This window comes from Micromys minutus (assembly GCF_963924665.1).
Source record: "Micromys minutus genome assembly, chromosome: 10".
In the NCBI taxonomy this organism is placed as follows: Eukaryota; Metazoa; Chordata; class Mammalia; order Rodentia; family Muridae; genus Micromys; species Micromys minutus.
This window is the reverse complement of record NC_137979.1, coordinates 59,074,000-59,097,835: the sequence shown is the minus strand read 5'-3', so window position 1 is coordinate 59,097,835 and position 23,836 is coordinate 59,074,000. Positions and strand designations below refer to the sequence as shown.

The 23,836-nt window shown below is 49.0% G+C and overlaps 1 protein-coding gene across 2 annotated transcripts in view; it reads left to right on the top strand.

Annotated features, from left to right (window-relative positions):
* Window positions 1–23,836, top strand: part of SLC39A11 (solute carrier family 39 member 11) — a 321,165-nt gene that overhangs the window by 31,397 nt on the left and 265,932 nt on the right. For both annotated transcript variants that reach the window (XM_080923278.1, XM_080923277.1), the window contains exon 4: window positions 18,595–18,753. In XM_080923278.1, the coding sequence (XP_080779404.1) occupies window positions 18,595–18,753 (159 nt within the window). The remainder of the gene's footprint in view (window positions 1–18,594; window positions 18,754–23,836) is intronic.

The window sequence follows — 23,836 nt, the reverse complement described above, 5'->3', positions numbered from 1 at the left end:
GGGTACTGATTACTGTCCTGACTCTTATGCCTTGCTCAGCCTACTTTCTTACACTGCCCAGGACCACCTGCCATGGGTGGCACCACCCAGAATGAGCCGCGTATTTCCCTGTCAATCATCCATCAAGAAAATGCCCCTCAGAGGTCTGATCTGGGAAGAGCATTTTCTCAGCTGAGGTTCCTTCTTCTCAAGCAACTCTAGCCCGTGTTCAGTTGACACAAAACTATTCAGCATATTATATGTCAGTTTCTCTGCAAGTCATGTTATTCTTTCAGTAATGAGTTTCTTTCTAAATGATTGTGGATAATGTAGGGAATTGATGAAGGAAGCCGAGGGCTACACACAGAGTTCATGATGAAACAAACCCTCTGCTTTCTGCATCAGCCAGGGTGGGACACACCATGGAAACCCTAATCCAGGCTGGTATAAGGGTTGGGCGAGTGCATCACAACTCTTTCCCGAGTGTATGTGCTTATGTGTAGATTCACATGAATGTGTTTGTGTGTGCACGAACACATGTGTGTGCATTCAAGGGGCAGAGGGAGGGTTAACTGTCATTTCTTAAGTGACATCCCTGTTAGACTCACCCACCAGTACCCTAGGCTGACTGGCCAGTGAGCCCCACAGATCTGCCCGCCTCTGCCTCCTAGGTGCTAAGTTTACATGTGTGTACCATCATGCCTAGTATTTTTGTGTCCTCGTGTTCGCAAAGGAAGGACTTTATTGACTGAGCCCAATCTCCCAGGCATTGCCACTCTCCAGGCTCTGTGGGTCAGACGGGAACATTCTGATACCTGGCTGGCTTTTTGCCATGAGGCTCAATTATCAAGTATCCCAGAAGCATCTTTCTCCGGTGACCTTGTCATTGTCTTTCATGGTTGGGTGTAACTGGCTTGGCTTTGGATGTGCTCATCCCTGAAGTCTGTTGCTCTTGGCTAAGGGGATCAGGGCGTAATAGACCTGGCCTGATCCGGGTTGCTTTCTCCTGGCTCCCCTTGTCCCCCAGTTAGAATAAAATACAAAGACAAATCCTAACTGAAGGAGAGAGAGGACAAGTGGTTCCGTCAAAGAAAGATGACCGTTGGTGCTTGGAGTACGTGAGGTAAGAATGGATGGGTGACCCAAGGCGGACACCCAAATACACAGTGTGATGATGGTGGACAGCTGACAGGAGGTGCATCACCCAAACAGTGCAGCCCATGCCCTGCAAGTCACAGAGGGTGCACCCGTGACATTCTATTGACATGTCTCACACTTCAACACACAGCCAAGGTCCCCAACTAGAGCATAGTTAGGAACTAACTCTATAATATAATATATAGTTATTATTATTACTATAATATAATATATAGTAATATATTATTATTACTATTATGATATCCAGGGTGAGCTCGGGTGGGTGGCTTTCCTGCTGGCCTGGCCTCACTCTGAGGTTTCAGCTCTCAGTAGTTCCTGTAGACCATGAGTGGACAAGAGTATCACTTGAAGGTCTGTGGCCCTGGTGCCGCTGCTTGCTCTCCTCTCTGTATGTCCAGTCTTGGCTCAAGGAGTCTTCCCCAGGGTTTCTTATATGTAGGAGTTGTTAGAGAGTTTCTGACAGTGTGTGCTGGCCTTGATCTGCTGATACCCCTCCATCAGCCTCTTAGGTGCTGGGATTAGAGGTGTGTACCATCGTGTTTGACTCGAAACTTGTCTTTTTTGGGGGGAAGGGAACAGAGTCTGTACATGTAGTCCAGGATGACTTTGAGCCTACAGCAGTCTTCCTGTCTTTGCTTCCCGGGTGCTGGGCTTATAGGCATGCACCATCATGCTCAATTTTTATTACTCCCCCTCCCCCAATCGAGAAGTTCTCTTTCTGAATCACGACTCAAGCTTTTGTCTTTGTCAGGAAGGCTCTACCTCATTTTCCACGTCTCTTGAAGATGGTGTGACACTTGTAACCTATGTGACTAGTCCTGATTGCTCTGGTTACCCCCAGAACATGATGACAAGGAAGGGTCTAGCCTCTGGCTTGTAACTAAGCTGCTTCTGATCCCTACTATTTAAGAGACAGACCCTTTAACTTCCAGGAGGCAGACCCCCTTCCCCTCTTAGCTCATGCCACTGGCCAGGTTAGATCCAGCCCTTACTGCTTAATGTCTCCATGCCCTCCGGAGAAAAGAAAGCACAAAATACCATGGAGGGGAGGGTGCTCGTCGAAGGCCATTGCAAGCTGCTCTTCGCTGCTGGCCCCCCATCCCGCACATCTGTGCCTTTCTTCTTGATTATCTCCTCTGCCCTGGCATTTCTTTGGTAACCTCTCTGTGTGTCTGAAGCTCTTACCCCCCCCCCCCCGCCTTTGAGGAAATCACCCACGACAGCCCCAGGGATAAGTGAATTAGTTCTCTGGGAGGGCGGACAAACCCTGGTATCTGCTAAGTTTCATAAATAAGACGGAAACAGATTAGCGCTGCATTTAAGATGAGGAAGGGACCATTACTGAGGCCGAGGCACTTTAAATAGGTTCTGAGCTTGAATTTGCCCCCACAAGGAACACTGGTTCCTCTGGGGCTTCCGCGGCCCTGTCGTGTTAGGTGACGTTATTTTATTTCCTATGTTTCGAAGCACGTTCCCACCCATGACTCCCAACTCTACGCCGTGTTAGGTTTTACTGTCATTTGCATCTGGTCGTTGAAGACTGGACTGGACCCCCATGCTGGGCTCTTTCATCTGGGATGCTCTGGACAGTATAGGAAGAAAGAGCCTCTGTTGGTCCTCCTGGTCCCCAAAGTGTATGTCTTAAAGGACAGCACTGCACAGCCCTTTTCCTGTGAACTTGTAAATCATCTATTGGACAACTCTTCCTTACTGGAGATTGGACCTTATACATGCTATATCTCCAGGCCGGCGTTCTACCGCTGACCTGTGTTCTCAGCTCTTCTTCTGTATCACTTAGGAATTCAGTCCTTAGTCCAGGAGGCTGGTCCTGAGCTTGATCCTCATGACCAAGCCTCTGAGTATTGATGCCAGAGCATCAATCCACAATCTCAGAGCAGGCATCGAGGAACCATCTCCACCAAGGCTTTATGGGAATCACGAGGCGATTCTCCCAATGAAGGAAGATAATTGAATGCAAACTCATTACTCCTCTGAAGCCCTTTAGACATCTTCCCATGATTTAATTTGGATGAACATTTCAGCATGCAGCCAGACCAGGAAATGTCTCAAATGGTTGGTGGGTGAGCTCGGGACAGGTGTAGTGGACCCTTCTATCATCCCAGCAGATGCTCTGGCACCAAAAAGGACTCCCAGTCACCTGGCTTGGTGAACTCACAGAGATCCGTCTGCTTCTGCTCCTGAGTGCTTGGGATTAAAGGCATTGCCACCATTCCCGGCACAGGCGAGCCGGTTTTCATGAGCGGCTTGTTAGACATTGAGGTTATTTTCATGTTTTTGAATGTTGCCCTCCCCCTCCCCCACCTTAACATTCAAAGACTAGATGCACAGCCAGGATGCCAATAAGAGGCCTGCAGAGAAAAGGACACAGGCTCTCCTCCTGCTCAGGACCCCTTCACCAGGAGCGACCACTTATGTCTGTTCCTTCACGTTTCTAGATGGATCTATGGTTTCTGGGTTTGAAAACTGGGGCTCTTCCGCCCCTTACCCTCCCTCGCAGCCTCTGGTTCTTTAGTTAGCTGCCTGGTGGGCCTCTCACTGTCCTCTTCTTTCTGGGCATCAGCCATGGTTCTTTCTGCTTGATGGGGGAGTTCATCAGCATTAACTCTAGGGAAAGGAGAAATGCCCCTTTTGTGAATGTGTGCAGAAAACATCGGTGTTTTCCCTTTAAAACTCTTTTATTTACTTCTTGAGTGCCAGTCTTCTTCACGGGCTCATCCCACACATTCTGACCTCTCTGATACAAGTCCAGGTTTTCCTTCCCACAGGCTTTTTGAGTTCTCTGGTTTCCGCCAGAGGTTTTTCTTCCTGCTTGGTTGCTGTGGCCTTCTTAGCAAGGCTGGAGATTCAAACTGAAACAACGATTTCCAGTTGGGTAGATGGCGCCAGGGTTGAGCATGGCCAGGATTCCTTGTGCCCAGTATGTGTCAAGTAGCCCACGCTTGCCCATTGTGTCCCTCCTACTTGAGAGAGCCGGGGACTGTCACCACAGTCTTAGGGATGACAAAAGCTACTTATCCTCAGGTTCTCCGTTTCTCCCTGAGCCTGGCAATGCAGCTTCCCTTCCTGCCATTGGGTACCTGCTGGGATTCTCGGTAACCCTAGGTAATGGTTTCTTTGGTGCTGCTGATTTATGCCCTTCCCCGGCTTGTCATGCTAAGTGTGTTGTGCATGTGTGTACAGGTGCATGTGTTGGCTAGACATCAACCTCAGGTATCGTCCTCGTGTTTTGTGAGTCAGAGTCTGTAGCTGATCCTGGAGCTCATTGATTTAGTCACACTGGCCAGCCAGTGGGTCTCGATCCACCTCCTCCTTAGAGTTGGGGTTGCAGGCGTGCTCCGCCACGCCTGTTTGTTTTTAAACTTGGGTGCCATGCTCATGTGTCGGGTACTTTACAACTAATCTGCCTCTCCAGCTCCAGTTTGTAGTTTTACTTTTGAATTTATATTTTGTTTGTGTGCGTGCATGTGTATGTGAGCATGTGTATTTGTATGTGTGCATGTTAGCATGTGTGTATGTATGTGTATTTGTACGTATGCATGTTTGCATGTGTGTGTATGCATGTGTGTGCACATGTATACATGTCTATGTGTATGTGTGCATGTGTGTGCACATGTGTACATGTATACGTGTATATGTGTATGTGTGCATGTATGTGCATTTGTGTGCATGTGCACATGTGTACATGTATATGTATACGTGTGCACGTGTGTGCACGTGTGTGCACGTGTGTGCATGTGTGTGCATGCGTGTGCATGTGTGTGCATGTGCACATATGTGCATGTATATGTGTATTGTGCATGTGCATGTATATGTATATGTATGCATATGTATGAATGTGCATGTTGTGCATGTAGAGATCAGCAGACAATTTGAAGGACTCAGTTCTCTTTGTTCCATATGTAGGGCCTCAGGACAAACTCGTGGTCAAGCTTGGCTGTAGACCTCTTAGCCTACTGAACCATCTTATTGGCCCTTCAGAGTCATCTGAAATCAACCAATTACAAATCTCTTCTCCTCCTACTCTGTCCTTCCTGGAACCCTCCACCAGTTTGCTGCCACCTTCCCTTCTAGTCCTTCAGCCCCTCTGCCCATTCCCCTTTTCAGCTCAGGCACTCAGTTGCCACTGTGACCGACTAGCCTGCCTTTCTGATGGTAGGGTCATCCATTTCTCCTGACACCCTGTTCTAGACTCCAGGCTAGCTGGCTGGTGGACAGCCTGGTCCAGCAGCTTCGGTGCACAGTGACTGCTGGCTCTGCCCCTGCTCCGCTCTGTGGGTTTTCTCAGTAAAGGGCACCACAGTTTTCAGGATGGATAAATGTGGCTTAAAATCTCATTACTCTGTGTTCCCTTATGCCCTGGATCGCCTGCTGCCCGGCCATACTTGTCCTTGGGGGTTAGGAATGAGGTGGCGCTGAATCAATGGCACAGAATCCGGGAGCAGATGAGTGCGTGTGGTTGAGAAAGTCACAGCAAGCTCTCAGGAACAATGCCCACTGCTGCAGGCTCATTTATTAATCCCTGGGGAGCCCCCTTTATGCCCTCCACCCACATCCTGTTGGTCCTAAGCAAGCTTGTCTTGCAGGTAGCAGTTCCCGGTTGGCTGGCATTGTCTGCGTCACTGATCTTTAGGCTCTCAGGCAGTCTTCAATTAGGTTCTCTTGTGGAAGTCTCCTCCACAGCTGCTCAGCTCCTGACGTTCCTATGGAAGCAGCCATCTCTTCGTCAGCGAGGCCTGCTGTTCCTCCCACACATAGGTATAGATTTGGTCCATCCTCTTGCCTCAGGTCACTGGCTGTTGTAACAGTGGGAATAGAGGCATAGCAACATGCAGTACCTGACATGCCTGGGCCCGCTCTATTATTGAGCATTCTACATGGACAGACTCATGTAATCCTTCTTGTACCAACCCTTGAAGAGATCACCTTCTGGGAAGAAGGTGGAGTGCTTGGTGGGAATGGCATGGCTCTTTTGAAACCTCAAAGCCTCCTTCAAGTGACACAGCTCCCCCAACGAGTCCACACCTCCTAATCCTTCCCTGTTGCATCAACTGGTTTCCAAGTTTCTTTTGCTAAACCAGACACTCCTAGTAGGGGCTTTTCCTTACTATGTCAGTTCCCTCTTGAGATCCTGCCCTTGCACTCTCTCTGCACCCTCTTCTCTTCCTCTCCTAGGGATCGCTGCCATTGTACTGGGGCATCCTTCACTTCTCTCTGGGATAGTGCAGGAGATACTTTTGTGTCTTTCCTTGTTACTTTCCTACTTATTTGATAAAATACCATGACTGAGGTAACATCCAGTTGGACTTCCGGTTTCAGAGGGTTGGAGCCAAATGGGACTGAGCAAAGGCATGGTGGCAGGTGAGAGCTCATATCTCGTTCTACTCATAGGAGCCAGAGAGGCAGCACACTGAGAATGATGGGAGTCTTTTGAAACCTCAAAGCCCACTCCCAGTGACACACCTCCTTCAAAAAGGCCACACCTCCTAATTCTTCCCAAACAGTTCCACCAACCAAGGTCCAAGTATTCAAACATAGTTGCCGGTGGAGGCCATTCTCATTGAAATCACCACAGCAAAGCATGTGTATTAGTCACTTTCCATAGCCAAGTCTGTAATACCTGACATGTACAATTTAATGGAGCAAAGGATATATTTTGGCTTTTTGTTGTTTTTAATTTATTTATTTTTCTCATATGTGTTGGTGTTTTGTCTGCACATATGTCTGCGTTAGGGTGTCAGATCTTGGAGTTACAGACAGTTGTGAGATCCCATATGAGTGCCGGAATTGAACCCGGGTCCTCTGGGAGAGCATTTGGTGCTCTTAAACCCTGAGCCATCTCTCCAGCCCCAGCTTTTGGGTTATTAACGAGAATGCCAGATCACATGACAGGAACTGAATTGTAAAACTGTGCTTCATTCAGAGAGCCAGAAATCTGAGAAGACAGTGGATTAATATCTTAGAAAACCTGTCTTCCATCTCCACGTTCATCCGGCACATTATTTAGGGGAAAGGCAGGAAATGGGGCAGTCACCTGGTTAGATGCACAGCATGGTTTTAGGATGATAATTATGATCCCTCACACCCTTCACTCATGTTCTGGACGTCCTTGAGACAGAGGGATTCTAAGTAATGTCTTCTGCTATCGACATTCCATTTCGGACTGGCTGGGTTGGACCGGGCATAACTCAGAACAAACAAGCCATGAACAGTGCTTATAGGCTGACCTCCTACTCACATGCATGTGTGGATTCTTTTTCAGAGTGTGCGGTTCCTATCCTGTCCCATACCATTCCTCCTGCCACCCATTGGTTTCAGTGCATTGTAGGGAAAAAGCTTCACATGCAAACAGCTCAGTTCATGGCTGTTGTAGCATATGATAAGAGAATGTTCACATCATGGCGGACCAGAAAATAGAGAGCAAGCAAGGAAGTAGGCTAGGCTAACATATTCCCAAGAACCCACCCTCCAGTGAACTACTTCTGTTTGGGTTGTATCTCTCAGGTTTCTAGAGCCTTCCAAAATAGCTCTACCAGGTCCCGACCAAGTGTTTAAACCATTTGGGTATTCCATATTACAACCAGAGCATTTGTTTTTCCAAGTAGTGGGATGATCTGGAAGGGGAGGAGTCTGTTTGGAAGGGGAGGAGTCGTCTTTTCTCTTGGCCTTGAAGGGCCTGAGTCTTACTGCCGGCCATAGCTGAGAGAGGCATGTGACCTCTCCCAAGGGAGAAGAGCAACACTGGGAGAAGCTCATTCGTAGATCTCTCAAGAGTTTTCTCTCAATGGAGTCGGGCAGCTCATACCACTCCCCTCCTTCCCGTGTGGTCAGGGCTGCTTCCTAGCCACCAGATCCGGCAGATTGGCTCAGCAGGAGTGAGAGGTAGTTTTGGGGGGGGAAGCCTGGCCAGCTGGTGCAATTGTCCATCAACAAGCCCATGGTGAGAGGTGCTGATTGATTGATGGGTTGGTGGATGGCTGCCATGGGGGGGCTGCTGAGAGCAATGTGTTCACACCCTTTTGGTGGGCAGCTGGCGAAGAGGTTGGGTGAGCATGCTCTCCCCTCCGCAGTCACCCCTCGCCTTTTTTCTTTTGTCTTCGTGGATTTAATAATTTTGGTGATCTAAATTCTGGGAGTTGGTTTTTGTTTTTTTTTTTTTTTTTTTTTTTGTGTTTTTTGTTTTCTTTAGCCAGTCTGGGTCTGCCGTGAAAGAGCTGAGGTAATAAATATATGCTTGCCCGTCTGTTAATCAGAGTAATGGATTTGTGGGAAAGGAGCATTAAAATCAAACAAAGAAACTTAAGTCTTGGGACTGAGGGTTGTTTGACATTGCCGGTCAGGTGTTTGCCGTACAAGCATGTGGACTCGGGTTCGGGTTCCCAGGACCCAGGGCGGGCAGGGCAGCACGTACCTGTAATCTCGGTGCAGGGGAAGAGGAGGTAGAAGGGTCTCTGGGTGCACTGGCCAGCCAGACTGGTGCAAGTAATGCTAGGTGAAAGACCTTGTCTCAAGCAAACAATGCGGAGAACAGAGGAAGTCACCCCATGTTGACTTCCGGCCTCCACACACACACGTGCACACACGTGTGTGCACACCTGCATACCTACACTCACGTGAGCATATAAACTCACACCGCTAAGTATTGTTTGACCTTGGAGCTGTGTGGTCTCCCTTAGGGAAATCTCGAAGGCCAAAGCTCCTGTTTAGGTGGCCACCACACGTGGGAACTGCTTATAAACAGCTGAACTGCATTTAGAGCTTAGATTTAGAACAGGACCAGGCTTGTCAGGGACTTAACTGCTTTTCAGCTCTGCTTCCACGGCACAGTGGGAGTCAGTGTAACATCGGCCTGGACCTTCAAAGCCCAGATATGTGATCCTTGGCCGTTAACCACGTGCTGGAAGGCCCCTTTGGGTCCAGTCTTGCTGGTACTCAAGTATTTCATAAGAGCTTGTCTCTTATCTCTGGGCCTGGACCTTGCCAGGCACTTGGGGACCACAGTGCCAACTCAGGCTTATTGCACAGGGACCATTTCAGGGCAGATTTGAGAGTCCATGTGCCTAGCACTAGTGCCAAGCACCGTGAACAGAGCTGGCTCATGAGACTCTGGAGTGGGTACGCACTCCCTTCCAAAGGCTTGCAAATAGACATAACTCACAGCATCATCAGATCCAGTACAGCTGTTTCTTCTACGGTATGGAATAGGAATATCAACTGTGACTTTATTTGTATTGCCCTCTCTCAGAATCAATCTGAAGGTCTGATTGCAGCTGAGTAGAATCACAAATTGGGGCGTGGCCGTGGAAAACCTCATGTAAATAAAAACAATAAGGTCTTTAAATCTTTATGTAGTTCGATTGGATCTCTCAGTAAGGATGGACGGAGAAAATGTAGAAGAAAACGGATCTGAGCTGGAAAGATGGCTCAGTGGTTGCGACACCAGCCGGTCTTCTAGGGGACCTGGATTCAGTTCCTAGCACCCACATTGGCAGCTCACAACCATCCGTAACTAGTTCCAGGGGATCTGATGCTTGCTCTGTCCTCAGCAGCCACCTATGGGGTGCACAAAAACTTGTGCAGGAACACACATATACACATGAAATATATATACAAACATGATTTCATTCACTTAAAAAACTACAAACGGCAAGCATGTTGACCCTTAAGGATAGTGTGTCACCATCTGTGGAATGAGAAGACAGGGGATTGGCAATCAGGAGTCCCTGTGACTCTGGGGGTGGCAGGCATATTTCCTGTTGAGATCACAAGGTCTTGAGTTTTAACCTACTCAGAAACAGCAGTTTTCAGCTGGTGGCTCTCATCCCCCTTGGGGGTTGAATGGTCCTTTCACGGGAGTCATGGATCAGATACCTTATGCATCAGATATTTATGTCAATTTATAACAGTGGCAAAACTGCAGCTATGAAGTAGCTATGAAAATAGCTTTATGGCTGGGGGTGGGGTCACTGCAGTGCGAGGAATTGTATTAATGGGCCACAGCATCAAAAAGGTTGAGAACCACTGTAAAAAGTGACATTTTACTCTTCAAATATTTACAGCTATTTGTTTGATACAGTTGTATGCCAGCAGCTCATTTTAAAAAGTGATCCCACCAAGACCGAGAACAAACAACAAACTCCTGCATCTTCCATTTCCCTTGAGGAACGGCATTTAGAGACAGAAGCAACTATCCACTGCCTGAATGTGGGGCTGTGCTGGACTCTTTTTCCTCTCCCCGTGTCTTAGTTAGGGTGACTATTACTGTGATAAAACACCATGACCAAAGAAACTTGGAAAGGGTTTATTTGTCTTACACTTCCTCATCTTGGGGTCCATCATCAAAGGAAGCCAGGACAGGAACTCAAGCAGGGCAGGAACCTGGAGGCAGGAACTGATGCAGAGATCATGGATGGATGCTGCTCATGGCCTTGCTCTTCATGCTCAACCTGTTTCCTTATGGAACCCAGGACCACCAGCCTGGGCGTGGTTCTTCCTGCACCAGGCACTAAGAAAATGCTCAGCAGGCTTGCTTACAGCCCAATCTTACGGAGTTTTCACAATTGTGGTTCCCTCCTCTCAGATGGCTCTAGCCTGTGTCGCGTTGACATAAAATGAACCAGCTCACCTTTCATAACTCTTTTGTTTGTTTTGAGAAAAGGTCTGGTCTGACCTCCAACCTTCAAAGAACCTGAAGATGACCTTGGCCTTCTTATCCTCCTGCCTCCGCTCTAGAATGCTGGGGTCACAGGCATGCTGACCATGTCCGGCCTGGCCTCTTCATCACACCAGGCTATGTCTTCTTGCCCTGACACACATTCTTTCTCTATCAAGGCGGGGCTCCTTGAAGTCCCACTAAGCCCTGGCTACTGCTTGCTAGACTCTGTCTAGCACCTGGTCTTCTTACCAGTTGGAAAGCACCCACCCTTAGGTTCCTGACCAAGAGGTTTGCCTTGAGATCTGTGATGCTGTGGGTTACACCCTTGAGTTCCTAACCAAACCGTGTCCAGCCTCCCAGGGGCAAGCATGCAGTCTTTGGGGCCCTGCTTCACAGTCTTTCATGGGATGACTGAACTCCGTGTATCAGTCCAGATGCCTCTATCTATGTCTCAAATTTCTGGCTATGGTAGAGCATAGCTGGCTCCTGGTAAAGGCGGGGAACAGTTCTTCTCTTCCTTCCCATCATCCCTCCTTGATACTGCATAGGCACTTCCCAAGTATTTGTTGGATGAACTGAAATGTTTATACCTGATTTGGAGGCAGAACTTAGAGACATGCTTGTCTCTGTAACTTGGGAGCAATTATTGCCTTGATTTTTATGGATTGTGAGTTTGTGCCTATTAGTTAATTATACTGTAGCTGTGCATATGTGTTTGGTGTGTGTGTGTGTTTGTGTGTGTGCACACGCTCACACTTGAGTGTGAATGTGTGGAGGCCACAGATGAGCTTCTGGTGTTGTTTTCAGGACCTAGCCAGTCTGGTTCTTTGGAGACAGAGTCTCAGTGGGGCGTAGAGCCCACCCATTAGGCTAGCTAGTGAACCTCAAGGGTCTGCCTTTCCTTCCTTACCTTACCCCAAACTGGGCTTAGAAGCTCACACCACCATGCCCGATCCTTGAGGCAGGTTTTGGGATCAAACTCAGGTACTTATGCTTCCTTAGTGGACATTTTACTCATGACGTCCTCTTCCCAGACCCTCTGAGGCAATGGTCCTCAACCTTCCTAATGCTGCTCTGGCCCTTTATTATGGTTCCTCATGGTGTGGTGACCCCTCCCCCAACTATATATATATATATATATATATGTGTGTGTGTGTATATATATATATATATATATATGTATATATATGTATATGTATGTATGTATAGAGAGAGAGAGAGAGAGAGAGAGAGGGAGGAGGAAGAGGAGGAGGAGGAGGAGGAGGAGGAGGAGGGAAACACAGCCAAATACGAAAACAGGAAGTCTAAAATTTCAGAGCTACCCACTCCATGATGTACTTCCCCCAGCAATGCTCCATCCATACATCTTTCCCCTTGGTTTTTATTGTATCTATTGCTCTGTCTGTATGTGTATCTATGTGCCATGAACAAGTGGTGTCTGAGGAGGTGGGACGAGGGTATCGGATATTCCCAAACCATGCAAGCCATCATGTTGGGGCCGGGACTTGAACCGAGGTTCTTTGGAAGAACAGCCCCATGTCTTAGGGACAGAGAGCTATCAAACTCCAAGCCTCCACATCTTAAAGGTTCTACAACCTTTCCACACAGCACCAACAACCGTGGACCAAGAATCCCAGGGGAACTTTGCTCATTAAAACTGTGGCACGGGAACATAGTAGTAACCAAATCTCAGGCTACAGGTGTCCCCCATGACCTCCTTCTCGTGTTCTTGCACTGTAGGGTCCTGTCCAGAGAAGATGTCACGTGCAGCCTCCTGTAGTGTAGGTCACCCCGGAGGAAGGTGTGGAATCTGGGGTTTGCATGCTTGGTTTTGCCATTCTCAGCTTGCCCTGTGCACCTGTATAGGGAATCACACTGTGCTCCTTAACTCTCTACCGCTCCGGCACTTGGGGGCTGTTAGATAAATTTATGAGGCACCCCCATTTCTCTTCCAGATGCAGGTTCCCAGTAGGCTCATTCTGTTGTTTACTAGTTGCCTGTCATCCGGGGTAGGCAGAAGTGAGCCTCGTTCATCGACACCCTCTATTTCCTTCAGGTATCTCCCCGGAGGCATCGCTGTGTCACGTGACGGTTCTAATTTTAACTTTTCAAGGAACCTCCACATCTTCCACGACAGCTGTGTTAGTGCGCACCCCCATCAACAGTTCATGGTTTTTGCTACATTCCTGCCAACATCTGATAGGTTTTGTTCTGCTGACGCTGATTTCACGCCTCCGACCCCATTATCCCAGGATCCTCTGCCTGGTGACGGCAGGTGGTAGCCTACACCTGGTATTTACTCAGAAGTTTCCAGAATTTCAGAAAGTATTGTGTCTTGGCAGGGTTAGAGGATGGTACTAACTTGTTGGGGGTTAGGACAGTTGCGACCTTTGGGAAAGTCACTTTATGTGGCTGAGTCTTGCTTACTCTACCTGTTAAGCAAAGTGTTTGGACCAAGTATTCAGTTACAGCTGCTCTCCACAGCAAGGGAATCTGGGATTCTTTCAGTAGATTGTTTAGTATGTTATCCACAGAGCCTTGCAAAGTCTATGCTGGCTTCCCACCCCGGAAACACTCCCTGATTTTAAACAATTACTCAGCCAGCATTTGTCAGAAGTGATGGCATCTAAGTGTGAGCCTATGTGCTACTTAATTTGAAAGGTTAAAAAAAAAATCACTTTAAAAATACAGGTAACGGACTCCGAAAGGAGGGTGGAACCACTTCCTGTCATACGTTCTGTTCTCCCCGCCCGCACTGCTCCCCTTCATCAACAGGGATGACAGAATTCATTTAGGCAACAGATATTAAACGAGTCTCTGCCCAAGACTGCTCTGCTGGGTGGTGGCAGCACCCAGAGATGTTCCAAGCATCAGCCAGTTTCTATCATCTACACGGTCCTGGGAATTTGGATGCAGAAAACATATCCAGCAAGACGGATAAGGGCCCGGGGCGGAGGGGAACTGTGCAAGATTAGGGGATGAGGAGCAGACTCAGTGAGCAGAGCTTTGGGATTATCTAAAATAACACCTGCCTCCTGCCAGCTCCTGGGTTGGCATGCTGGCCCCATTGCTCCATTCTTCCAGTAGCTCTGGTTGGTGGCATCCCTGCCAGTTGGCCAAGCTGAGCAACAGAGACCTCATTTTGTTTGCTGGGGCCACCACACGGGTAGGTGCCAGAGCCTCGCTTCTGAATCCAAATTCTGCATTTTATTGTCACGAATATAAGCTGGCAGCTGAGGGTCAGAGACGCCGGGAGAAAGGCCAGCAGAGATGGGTCTTGGCATTGCCGTAGTTGGAGACACAGGTGCTCCGAGGGGCCAGGAGAGTTCAGCACACCTCCGGGGGCAGTCATTCAAGGTCAGGTCCTCACAGTTGATTAGGTCAACCCGAACTTTTAAAATAAGTTGTGGTAAGATTTACACTACATGACAGTGACCATTCAGTGGTCAATGAATTGAGAACGTGAGCATAAACAACCAACAAGTGTCCAGCCTTCCACCCCCAGGCAGCAGCCTCCGGTGCACTCTGTCTCCTGGTTTCTACATTGGGGCATTTCGTGTAAATGAAACCAAGTCTCCAGTTTGGCGGTTTTGTCTCTCTTTGCTGCATTCTTCCCACGCCCCCGTAAGGCTCCTTGGCACAGCGTTGGCCCCACTCTGATGCCCACAGGTATCTCCTTCATCTCAGTGTGATTAGTGTGGTCATACCAGCAGAATTTCTTCTGCCACAGGAAATGGGAAAGTCCCAGGTCTGACCATTAGCACATGGGCATCTTGCCTACCACGTGTTTTTGTAACAGCTGTTCTTTAGACCCTGCCTACTTCCATTGGCACTCCTCCATTTACGTGTAAATTTACGTGCTGACAGGGAAATTAAAAAGAAGGTAATCCAGAGGTTTCAATGGAGCAGTCTACCATTGCTGTCTGGATCCCCTCCAAGCATCCCAGAGTCCAGCATGGCCTTTGGAAGAACTCGGCTGTCTGCTCCACCATAAATAATGTGTCTGTGAGAACTTGGCATGTTTCTCATGCTTAGGCACATGAGTTAGTCATGGTGGTCCTCTTGAGGGTCTATCAGGACAGGGCTGATAGAATAAATCATATTGAAGTGAATTTTGTTAGACTGTCTTACATGATATAGTCTGGCTGGAAAGGCTGAGGGTCTAGGTGACAAGATCAGCAGTCACCATCTGGTAAGGCCTAGAGGGTTTCTGGAGAGCCTCTGGTGTTCAGTCTGCATTGGAAGCCTGGGGATGTTGGTTCTGTTATTGGTGAAGAAACGCTTCAGCCGCAGAGTAGATGCACTTGCCAGCAAAGTGGAGGCAAGCAGGCAAAAGCTGAAGGGTTTTTTTTTTTTTTTTTCTCTTTTTATCTGGTTGCTCTTGGGAGGTGTCACCCACATTTAGGGGAGGTCTTTTCAGAGGATGTGATCAAGGAAATCTCTTTACAGCAGTCAGTGGCAAGGGGCTTGTCTTTGAATAGATTCCAGACCCAGGCAAGTTGACAAGCAAGACTAGCCATCACAGGCAGAAAACAGCCTTGGTCCCTGAGATGCTAAAGGAAGATGTTGGAGTAGGTGTTCGATAGGAACGAACCAGAGGCTGGTAAGGAGTGATGCTGGGCAGAGTCACGTCGCTGCCTCACAGTGTGTGGAGGGGAGCGGCTTTCCCTGGATCTTACGCTTTTGAAACCGTCGAAGTGGGAATGGATTCCCGGTTGGGTCAAGTTCACAGAGGAGAGTGAAGAGTCTGTGTCCCGTCCCTGTGAGGACGGTGAGCTTACAAGGGCTGTGGGAGTCTAGAGCCAATGAGTAGAACTCTGGATGGGAAAGTCGCTGGACCCTTCAGTGGTCTTTTGTGACAGCGCAGACTGATGGTATGAACTGGATAATCTCTGCGCCCATCCGGTTGAGATGACATAAACCCATCTTTTCTAGAGCTTCAGAGGCAGGGGCAGAGTTGGTGACACCATGGGTGACATTAAGACCTTTGCTGGCAACAGCCAGTTCTGTGTGAGCAATGACTGGCGGAAGGCAATTCACGGCTCCCCCCGTGGATTGTTCTTCGTTTTGCCACCCTAATGCCTGGTTGTCACTCTGCGTGTTATTTTGGAGACGGGTAATGCTTCGTAATTAAGTAAAATTTAGAAACCCATTCAACATTGTATGTGCCGTCTGTGACTGTTACGACAGGTGGTGGGTGGGCTTTAGCCACGACGAAGTCACAGCATGCGTAAGATTAAAAAGCCACAGGCGAGTGATTAATTCGGTCAGCCCCAGAGATCAGTTTGTCAAATTGAGCTTGTTGACCTGTGAGAGCAGCCACACGCCTCTCCCCTGGTCACTGGGTTGACAGAGGTGCTGGCTGGTCTGCATTTGCCATTTATTGCCTCGGTGACAAGGAACAACTCGCCTTTAAGAGTCAGTCAGTCTCTTCTCCCCCTTTTTAATGTGTGTGTGTGTGTGTGCGTGTGTGTGGGAGTTTGTTTTTTCGTCGGTGTGATAAAACGCTGACCAAAGGCAACTTGGGGGAGGAAAAAGGTTCATTTTATCTCACAACTGAGTCCTAGTTCCCAGCCCATCGAAGAGGGAAATCAGGGCAGAAGTCAAGGCAGGACCCTTGGGTAGGAAATAACACAGAGACAATGGAACACTGCTTGTTCCAAGCCTCACATTCAGCTACCTCTCTTAAGTAGCCCAGAACCCCCTGGCCAGGGGTGTGTCACTGCCCAGAGTGGGCTGGACCCTTTCACATCCAGCAAGAAAATGCCACACAGACTTATGCCTACGGGCCAATCTGGTGGGGCAATTCTTTCACTGAGGTTCCCTCTTCCAAGTGTGTCAAGTTGACAACCAAGTTAAGCCAGTGCAGTGGGTGAGAGAGTACACTCATTGTGGAGGCCAGAGATCAACTCTGGTGTTGTACACTTTGTTTATTGAGACAGGGTCTCTGTCCTAGTCAGGGTTTCTATTCCTGCACAAAACATCATGACCAGGAAGCAAGTAGGGGAGGGAAGGGTTTATTCAGCTCACACTTCCACATTGCTGTTCATCACCAGAGGAAGTCAGGACTGGAACTCAAGCAGGTCAGGAAGCAGGAGCTGATGCAGAGGCCATGGAGGGATGTTGCTTACTGGCTGTTCAGCCTGCTTTCTTATAGAACCCAGGTCTACCAGCCCAGGGATGGTACCACCCACAGTGACCTGGGCCCTCCCCACTTGATCACTAGTTGAGAAAATGCCTTACAGCAGACCTCATGGAGGCATTTCCTCAACTGAGGCTCCTTTCTCTGTGATCACTCCAGCTTGTGTCAAGTTGACACATAAAACCAGCCATAACAGTCTATCTCTCATGGAACCTGGAGCTGTCAATTTGTCTAGGCTGGTTGGCGAGCCTTCCCCAAAGATCTGCCTGTCTTCACCTCCCCAGAGCTGGGTTTCCAAGCAGGGGCTGCCACACTGAGCTTTACACACGGATTCAGGAGGGTTTGACTGAGGCCCTCCTGCTTGCTTAGGAAATACTTTACTCCCGGAGCCCATTTCCCCAGCCTTCGACTCAATTTCCTTTTCTACAAATACCAATAGAAAACATCCGCCTCCCGGGGTGGAGATGACAAGACGTCAGGTACAAACCTTGGTGCCTAGAAATGGCTGATGATCGATAGTTATTAGCTCCCCTCTTCAGATGAGGTACTGCAGAAACCAATCTGACATTGATGGACTGACGCCTTCAGACACCGTCACATGACACAAGGGGGAAGGCCCCCCGTCATTGTTGATGTGCCAGAGAGTGAGAAAAGAGCAAGGAGGAAAACGTGGAGGGAGACGCATGTCATCCAGCAGGAGGAAGATCTCCACAATAATCAGCTGTGTTCTAACGCAGTGTGTAATTATGAGCAGTTTGTCTCGGGAGCTTGAAATTGGAACAGCATCTCTCAGCAGCCTTAGGAGGCACATCTGGGGCCACATATTTCTTGGTTGTCAGGGGCTGTGATGTGTTTATCACTAGATGTAGCCTCCTGCCCCACCCTCACTGTGACAAAGTGACTCCAATGTCACCTGCTTGTGATTGCAGAAATCAGTGTCAGAGGCCACACAGGAGCAAACTAGACTCCATCCTTTCAGATCAACCCTGTCCAGCCCGAAACTGGGTTTCTTCATTTTACATGTTTTCGTTCATCAGTGTGCATTCATTATGTCATACACGGTAATGGATCTCATGATGACGTTCTCATACATAGATATAATAGAATTTTGATCTTATTTACTCCTTCCCTCTTGTGGCCCCTCCCTTTCCTGCTGATGCCTTTCCTCTTCTCATCTAGTCGCCCTGTACTTTTCATGCCTTTGCTGTTGGTTGACCCAGTGTGTTTTACGTTTAGAGGAGCACGGATGAGGAGCTGGTTACAGAAGCATGGGCTTCGCCTTTGTCAAGTTAGGTTCATGAGCAGGAATTCTGGGGGGGAACTTTTGCTTGTCTCCAGGGGTAGTCTTTTGGTTGAGATAGTACTGTCACCCGAGCTTAAAGTCCTAACAAGTGTGAAATCGTGTGGCTTATTTTAGGACATAGAGAACAATGAGCCCCCCCCCCAAAGGCCTTATGGGTTGACTCTTGACATCCATAAAGGGTTGGGTTTCCACCTCTTGGATGGTGGAGGACTCCCTCATAAGTGCTTATGGGTTGGGTTTCCTCCTTGGGTGTGTGAGGGGCTTATGGGTTGTTCCTCTATGCTCCAAAAGCCTTATGGTTGGTTAATGACTAGCTTCTTCTCCCTGTGGTTTCTCCAGGTCATGCTAGCGGCTTCCTATTGGTCACTGCTTGCACCAGCGGTTGAGATGGCCACATCCTCAGGGGGCTTTGGTGCCTTTGCCTTCTTCCCAGTGGCTGTTGGCTTCACTCTGGGAGCTGCTTTTGTCTACCTGGCTGACCTCCTGATGCCTCACCTGGTGAGTAGCGTTGTCCCGTTCTGGGAAGCATATTTCTTTCTATTTGCCTGGTTGGATCCATTCATACCACAGATAGTTGGATTCTAAACAGTCAGGTCGTCAGAGGGAGTGAGTGGTGATTCCTCCCATCTAGAAAGCGCTCGCCTGTTAGCATGACTAATGCCTCGCTGTTCACGCCTTGCTAAGTTCAGACTTTGAGCATCAGATACGTAAGTGGTAGCCTTTGCAGAGCGCTCACGTACATATATATATGTGAGCAACCGGAACTGGGGGAAGGGAGGGGCTTAGGATCGTGGTTCCGGGAGATCTTGAGAGTTGATAGAGTCATCAGGGAAATAACAACACAGCCAAAGATAGACCAGGTTAACAGGAAGTGCAGGTGGAAAGGGGGTCTGGGAGGTCGGAGCTGACATTTATGACCACGTGTCTCTCAGCTCCAGGTTTCCTCCTTACCATCCCGAGGAAACCTCCCTACCACGGGAACAGCAACAAAAAAACATCAGGGTTGGTGAGAACCAGGCAGGTGGTTTGGGCTTGGTTTGAGCATCATTTTTTGGCATGAACTGCTTGGCCAAGCAGAGAGCCAAGAAAGACCAGGCTGTGTGGCGGCAGCCTGAAGAAGCCTTTGGCTTAACTCTTGTTACTTCAGTGTGTGCTGTTGGCAGAGGAGAGAAGGGTGGGATGTGTGTCATGTCCCTGGATCATGCCCAGTAGGTCTTAGAGGTGGAAGTACCTCCAAGTTGGTGCCTGGACTCACTGATCACCCAGAAAGGGGAGAAGTATATGAAGAAAACAACATTGTTTCTCTGTTAGATTGTGGAGTTGGGGGATGTGTGCTCTAGGATACAGCGAAACGCTCTTCATGTATACTTCCTCCTCTACTTTTCCTGTACCCCCCCATATTCTCTCTCCCTGTCTGTCTTCCCTCCCTCCTTTTCTAACTTCCTCTCTCTTCTTAACTCTCTCCCTCACATGTCCTTCTTTCCTTCCTTTCTTCCTTCCTTCCTTCCTTTCTTCCCTCCCTCCCTCCCTCCCTCTTTCTCTCTCTTGCTGGCTTTGAACTCACAATCTTCCTGCTTCACCTCCCAGACACTGGAATTTCAGGCCTCTGCAGCCATGCCTGAGCTCTTCCTCCTGTCTCTCCTCAAATTACCAACTAGAGAGAGGAACCTCCAGGGACCTAGATCCCTGGGGCCGCTGCAAGACTTCTCACACACACTCGGGAGCACACTCCCTGGACCTGGCAGTAGGCTGCAGTGTGTGCAGGGCAGGCCTAGATAGTTTCCTGAGGACCCACCATCTGTCTGCAAGCCAGAATGACAGAGCCTGTTACCGCCCCCTGGACGTTTGGTTTCTTCACTGTCAGAGCTGTCTGTGCTTGTGGCTTTTAGAGCCTGTCACTTCTTCTTTTACTGCTATCTATCTATGTGTAAACTTCTTATTGGGAGACTTCCTACTCATACGGGAAGGAAAGTCAGGACTGCAGCGGCCGGAACTCCTAAGCAGTGGGGTGAAGTGGTTCAGCTTGCCTCCTATTCTGCTAAATCATCTCTCATTAAGGGCCCTTCCAGTCACGATGGGTCCTTGTTACTGGGACCCGGGATGGAGGGGAACGGTGGAGGTACCAGGCTTGGTGGCAGGTGTATTTGCCCAGCTGCCTGAGCAGAGGCAGTTTCTCTGGGCAAAGTAAACAGCCATTGGCTACTCTGTACTGTGCTAATCTTTGCTTCATGTTTGTTCTAATATATGCTGTAGATACAGAGATGCTCCCAGGGGCAAGCTCTGGGTAGATAATATAAGAAGTCAGAAACGGCTGCCGAGTGGACGCTAAATGCGGTGGGCCAGGGTCGGGGAAGGGCTGAGAAAGAGGCGCCCTAACCGTCAGTGCCCAGAGCTCTCTTGTTGGCAGAAGATTCTGTAAACATCTGATCTGGGACACTGGAGGGGAAATTAATTGCCGCTGTTAATGTGAGAAGGTGACCGTGTCTCAGAAGGTCTCATCAACAGGCAGGCTTTGTTTCTGATTACCCCAGCTTCTGAATACAAATGTCTGCAGAGCCATGCACAGCCCTGCACTTCAAGGCCGGCTAAAGGCCGGCCAGTGTCTCTGTTAATTTGCTTCCCTGACTTGAAAAGGGCTGCAACTTGGCCCTTCCTCAGGTGCTTCGTGAAGTGTCCATTAATGGGTTTAGATAGCAGAATCCCCATGGATTTCACGTATCAACTGAGCACAGGCAGGGTATGGACCGTCTAGGGCAGCAAGAATTGATTCTCTGAAAGCTTTACTGGTCCTGGATTTTGTGAGCCAACCACTTTTGAGTGGAGTTTGAGGGGGGTGGGGTGTGCACTTAACTTGAGGCCTCTTCAGTTTTTAATCCACTGAGCTTTACCGCAGAGCAAGGGCGAGGTCAGAGGCCAGAGAGCCCCCACTGTTGGCTGGCTGCCCTTCCCATGAATGCCCATGTGTGCCTAGGAATGGCACACACACACACACACACACACACACACACACACACACACACAAACAAAAACAAAAACAAAAACAAAAAACAAATGCTAACACTGCTTGTGTTGGTGCTGACTGCTTTTTTTTCAGCTTGCTTCCAGCTTGGCACACTCACCCGGAGACATGTGAAGTGTGCTCTCCCCCCTCCCCCCATCTCCCTTTTGGCGCCTGACATCTTAGCCTACATGAGAGGCCGCAGTGGGAAGAGGAAGCAGCAGGTGCTTGTGGCTTTCCGTGGCTTCCTCCCTCGTGTGAAACACTATGTCCCTCCTGAGCAGGCTCTGGATGGGAGTAGGGGACACCAGCTCTCTCCGGGGCTTAATTATGTCCCCAGTGTCTTATCAGGTCTCATCATGTTGGCCAAGACGATGGCTTTATAAAAAACGTCCCTGTGTGGGACAGGCGCACATGGCACGCTTGGCGACAGTCTTTGGAGGGCAGGAGCTGTTTCCAGGAACTGCATGTGATGGATGTCTGAAGTGACGTGTTGCACGAGGCAAGCTTTGACTACCAGAGGGGTGTTTGCACAGATCTCTGTCCTTTGTAAATGTCCCCTTCCCCCCCAACATTCTCCATGTTCATTTACAAAGAGCGAGAGAGAAAAGAGAGCCCTGTTCTACTCACAAGTTGGGATAAAGCTGGTGCTGGGGGTGGAGGTGGGGGGGGGGTGAACACAACAAACACCTCACTGATGGATCCACCTCCCCCGCCCCTGTGCCAGTTTCTCTTGATCCTTGTACTGTTGAGCTAGAGAGATGGCCGTGGTAAAGGAAGCCCGTCCTGTGGATGCCGCCATAAGCTACTGGGCAGGCACAGTGTGTTCTTAAGCAGAGCCCTCTCTGGACATCTTTTCCCGAAGCACCCGCTGTGTGTAGGTTCCCTGGGGGCATGTCATGCTCAGGAATCTGAGACTCTGATTAACACTCCACTTCTGAGTAGAGAACCAGCATGTGTGTGACTGTGGAAGTCCTGGCTAGTGGACATTAGGAAAGGCTTTTTGCTTGCAGAGATTCACTGACTAAGGGACTCCTGGCATCTTGAAACCCCAGGCTTTGCCCTAGTTAGGGCTTTAGGAAGCGGTAGGCCTAGTATCTTTTCTCAGGTACAAATGGCGTAGCTGAGGTGAAGGCAGCCTCTCCAGCTGTTTCGGATACCCACAGCCTCCTGTGGCCCCTTAAAGTATAGTCACATCCAGCTCAGGGGTTTCATTGACTTGAGACCATTTCCTAATATAGCAACAGCTTGGACTGGAGTTGTCCCGCACTGTCTGAGCCTTTTTCTAGGAGGCTTGTGATTCTGGGTTCCCAGCTCAGTACCGAAAAACAGCAACAGCACACAAAATAAAAGGTTAAGCAATGTAACCATTCCATGCACATATGTGAGGACCCATGTGGATGGTGGGAACCCATGCTGCGACCTGTCTTTTCTCCCTGTCTATGTGCTATGTCTTCTGGGGCAGGTGGTGTGGATGGCTCTGTGTATCTGTATATGCCTGTGTTTGAGCTGTGTCTGTTGTCCTGGCTCACCGAGATGGCAGAGGACCAGGAGGGTTATAAATTACATATGACAGTGCTGTTTGTTCCCAAAGGACTCAGAGCAGAAGTAGTATGAGAAAACACACACACACACCACACACACACACACACACACACACACACCACACACACACACATACCACACACACACACACACACACACACAAACACACACAAACCATACATACACAAACCACACATACACACACACACAAACCACACACACACACACACACACCCATACACACACATACACACACATATACACTTGGGGGGGGGGAGAAGGGGGTGGAGGAGGGAGGGAGAAGAAAGGAGAGGGAGGAAGGAAGTGGAGAGAGAGAGATGATGATACAGGGATTACTCATGAAGGAGAGAAGGAGAAGCTTTCTGAGAGAGACTCCTTAAGACTCTTGTCATCATAGACCATCTTGGTAGGGATGCTTGAATGTGGGCGTGTATACTTGGGACCTTCTAAAACCTGAGCTTGTTCCCCCATCTTTGCAATGTTAGGCTATAAAGTTGTGACTGTCCTCTCTTGCCATGACTTGAGTCAGGAAACATTTCAGGATCCACCTATGTAGAACTCATGGGCAGCTGGGGTAGTAAAGACACCGCGTGTGTACTTCCGCTAGCGGCATACCCCCTATTCTTCATGGGAGCTGGGGCAGGACCGGCTTGCCCATAGTCTGCAGCTGTCTCTCTAGTCAGGTGTCTGGTGCTTCATAGAACCTCCCTCGATGTATCTCACTGCTTATTGAATCTCAAATTGGCTGGGCCAAAGGAGTCAGAGTCCCAGGGAGTTGGAGGGAAAAAGCGGGAGAAAAAAAAAGGACAGTGTAGTTTTTGGGACAGAGATAAGGTTTGGCCAGTTTGTGCTCTAGGAGAGGGTCCAGTTAAAGTCAGTGGGGCTAAGTCATTCTCTCTCACATACAGCCTTGGGGATGCCTTAGTTTGGATGGAGGAGGTGGGATTTCTTTCTTTTTTAACCCTGTGTCTCAGAGGCACACCGTTCCTCTGATCACAGCCAGCGTCCCAGTGTCCT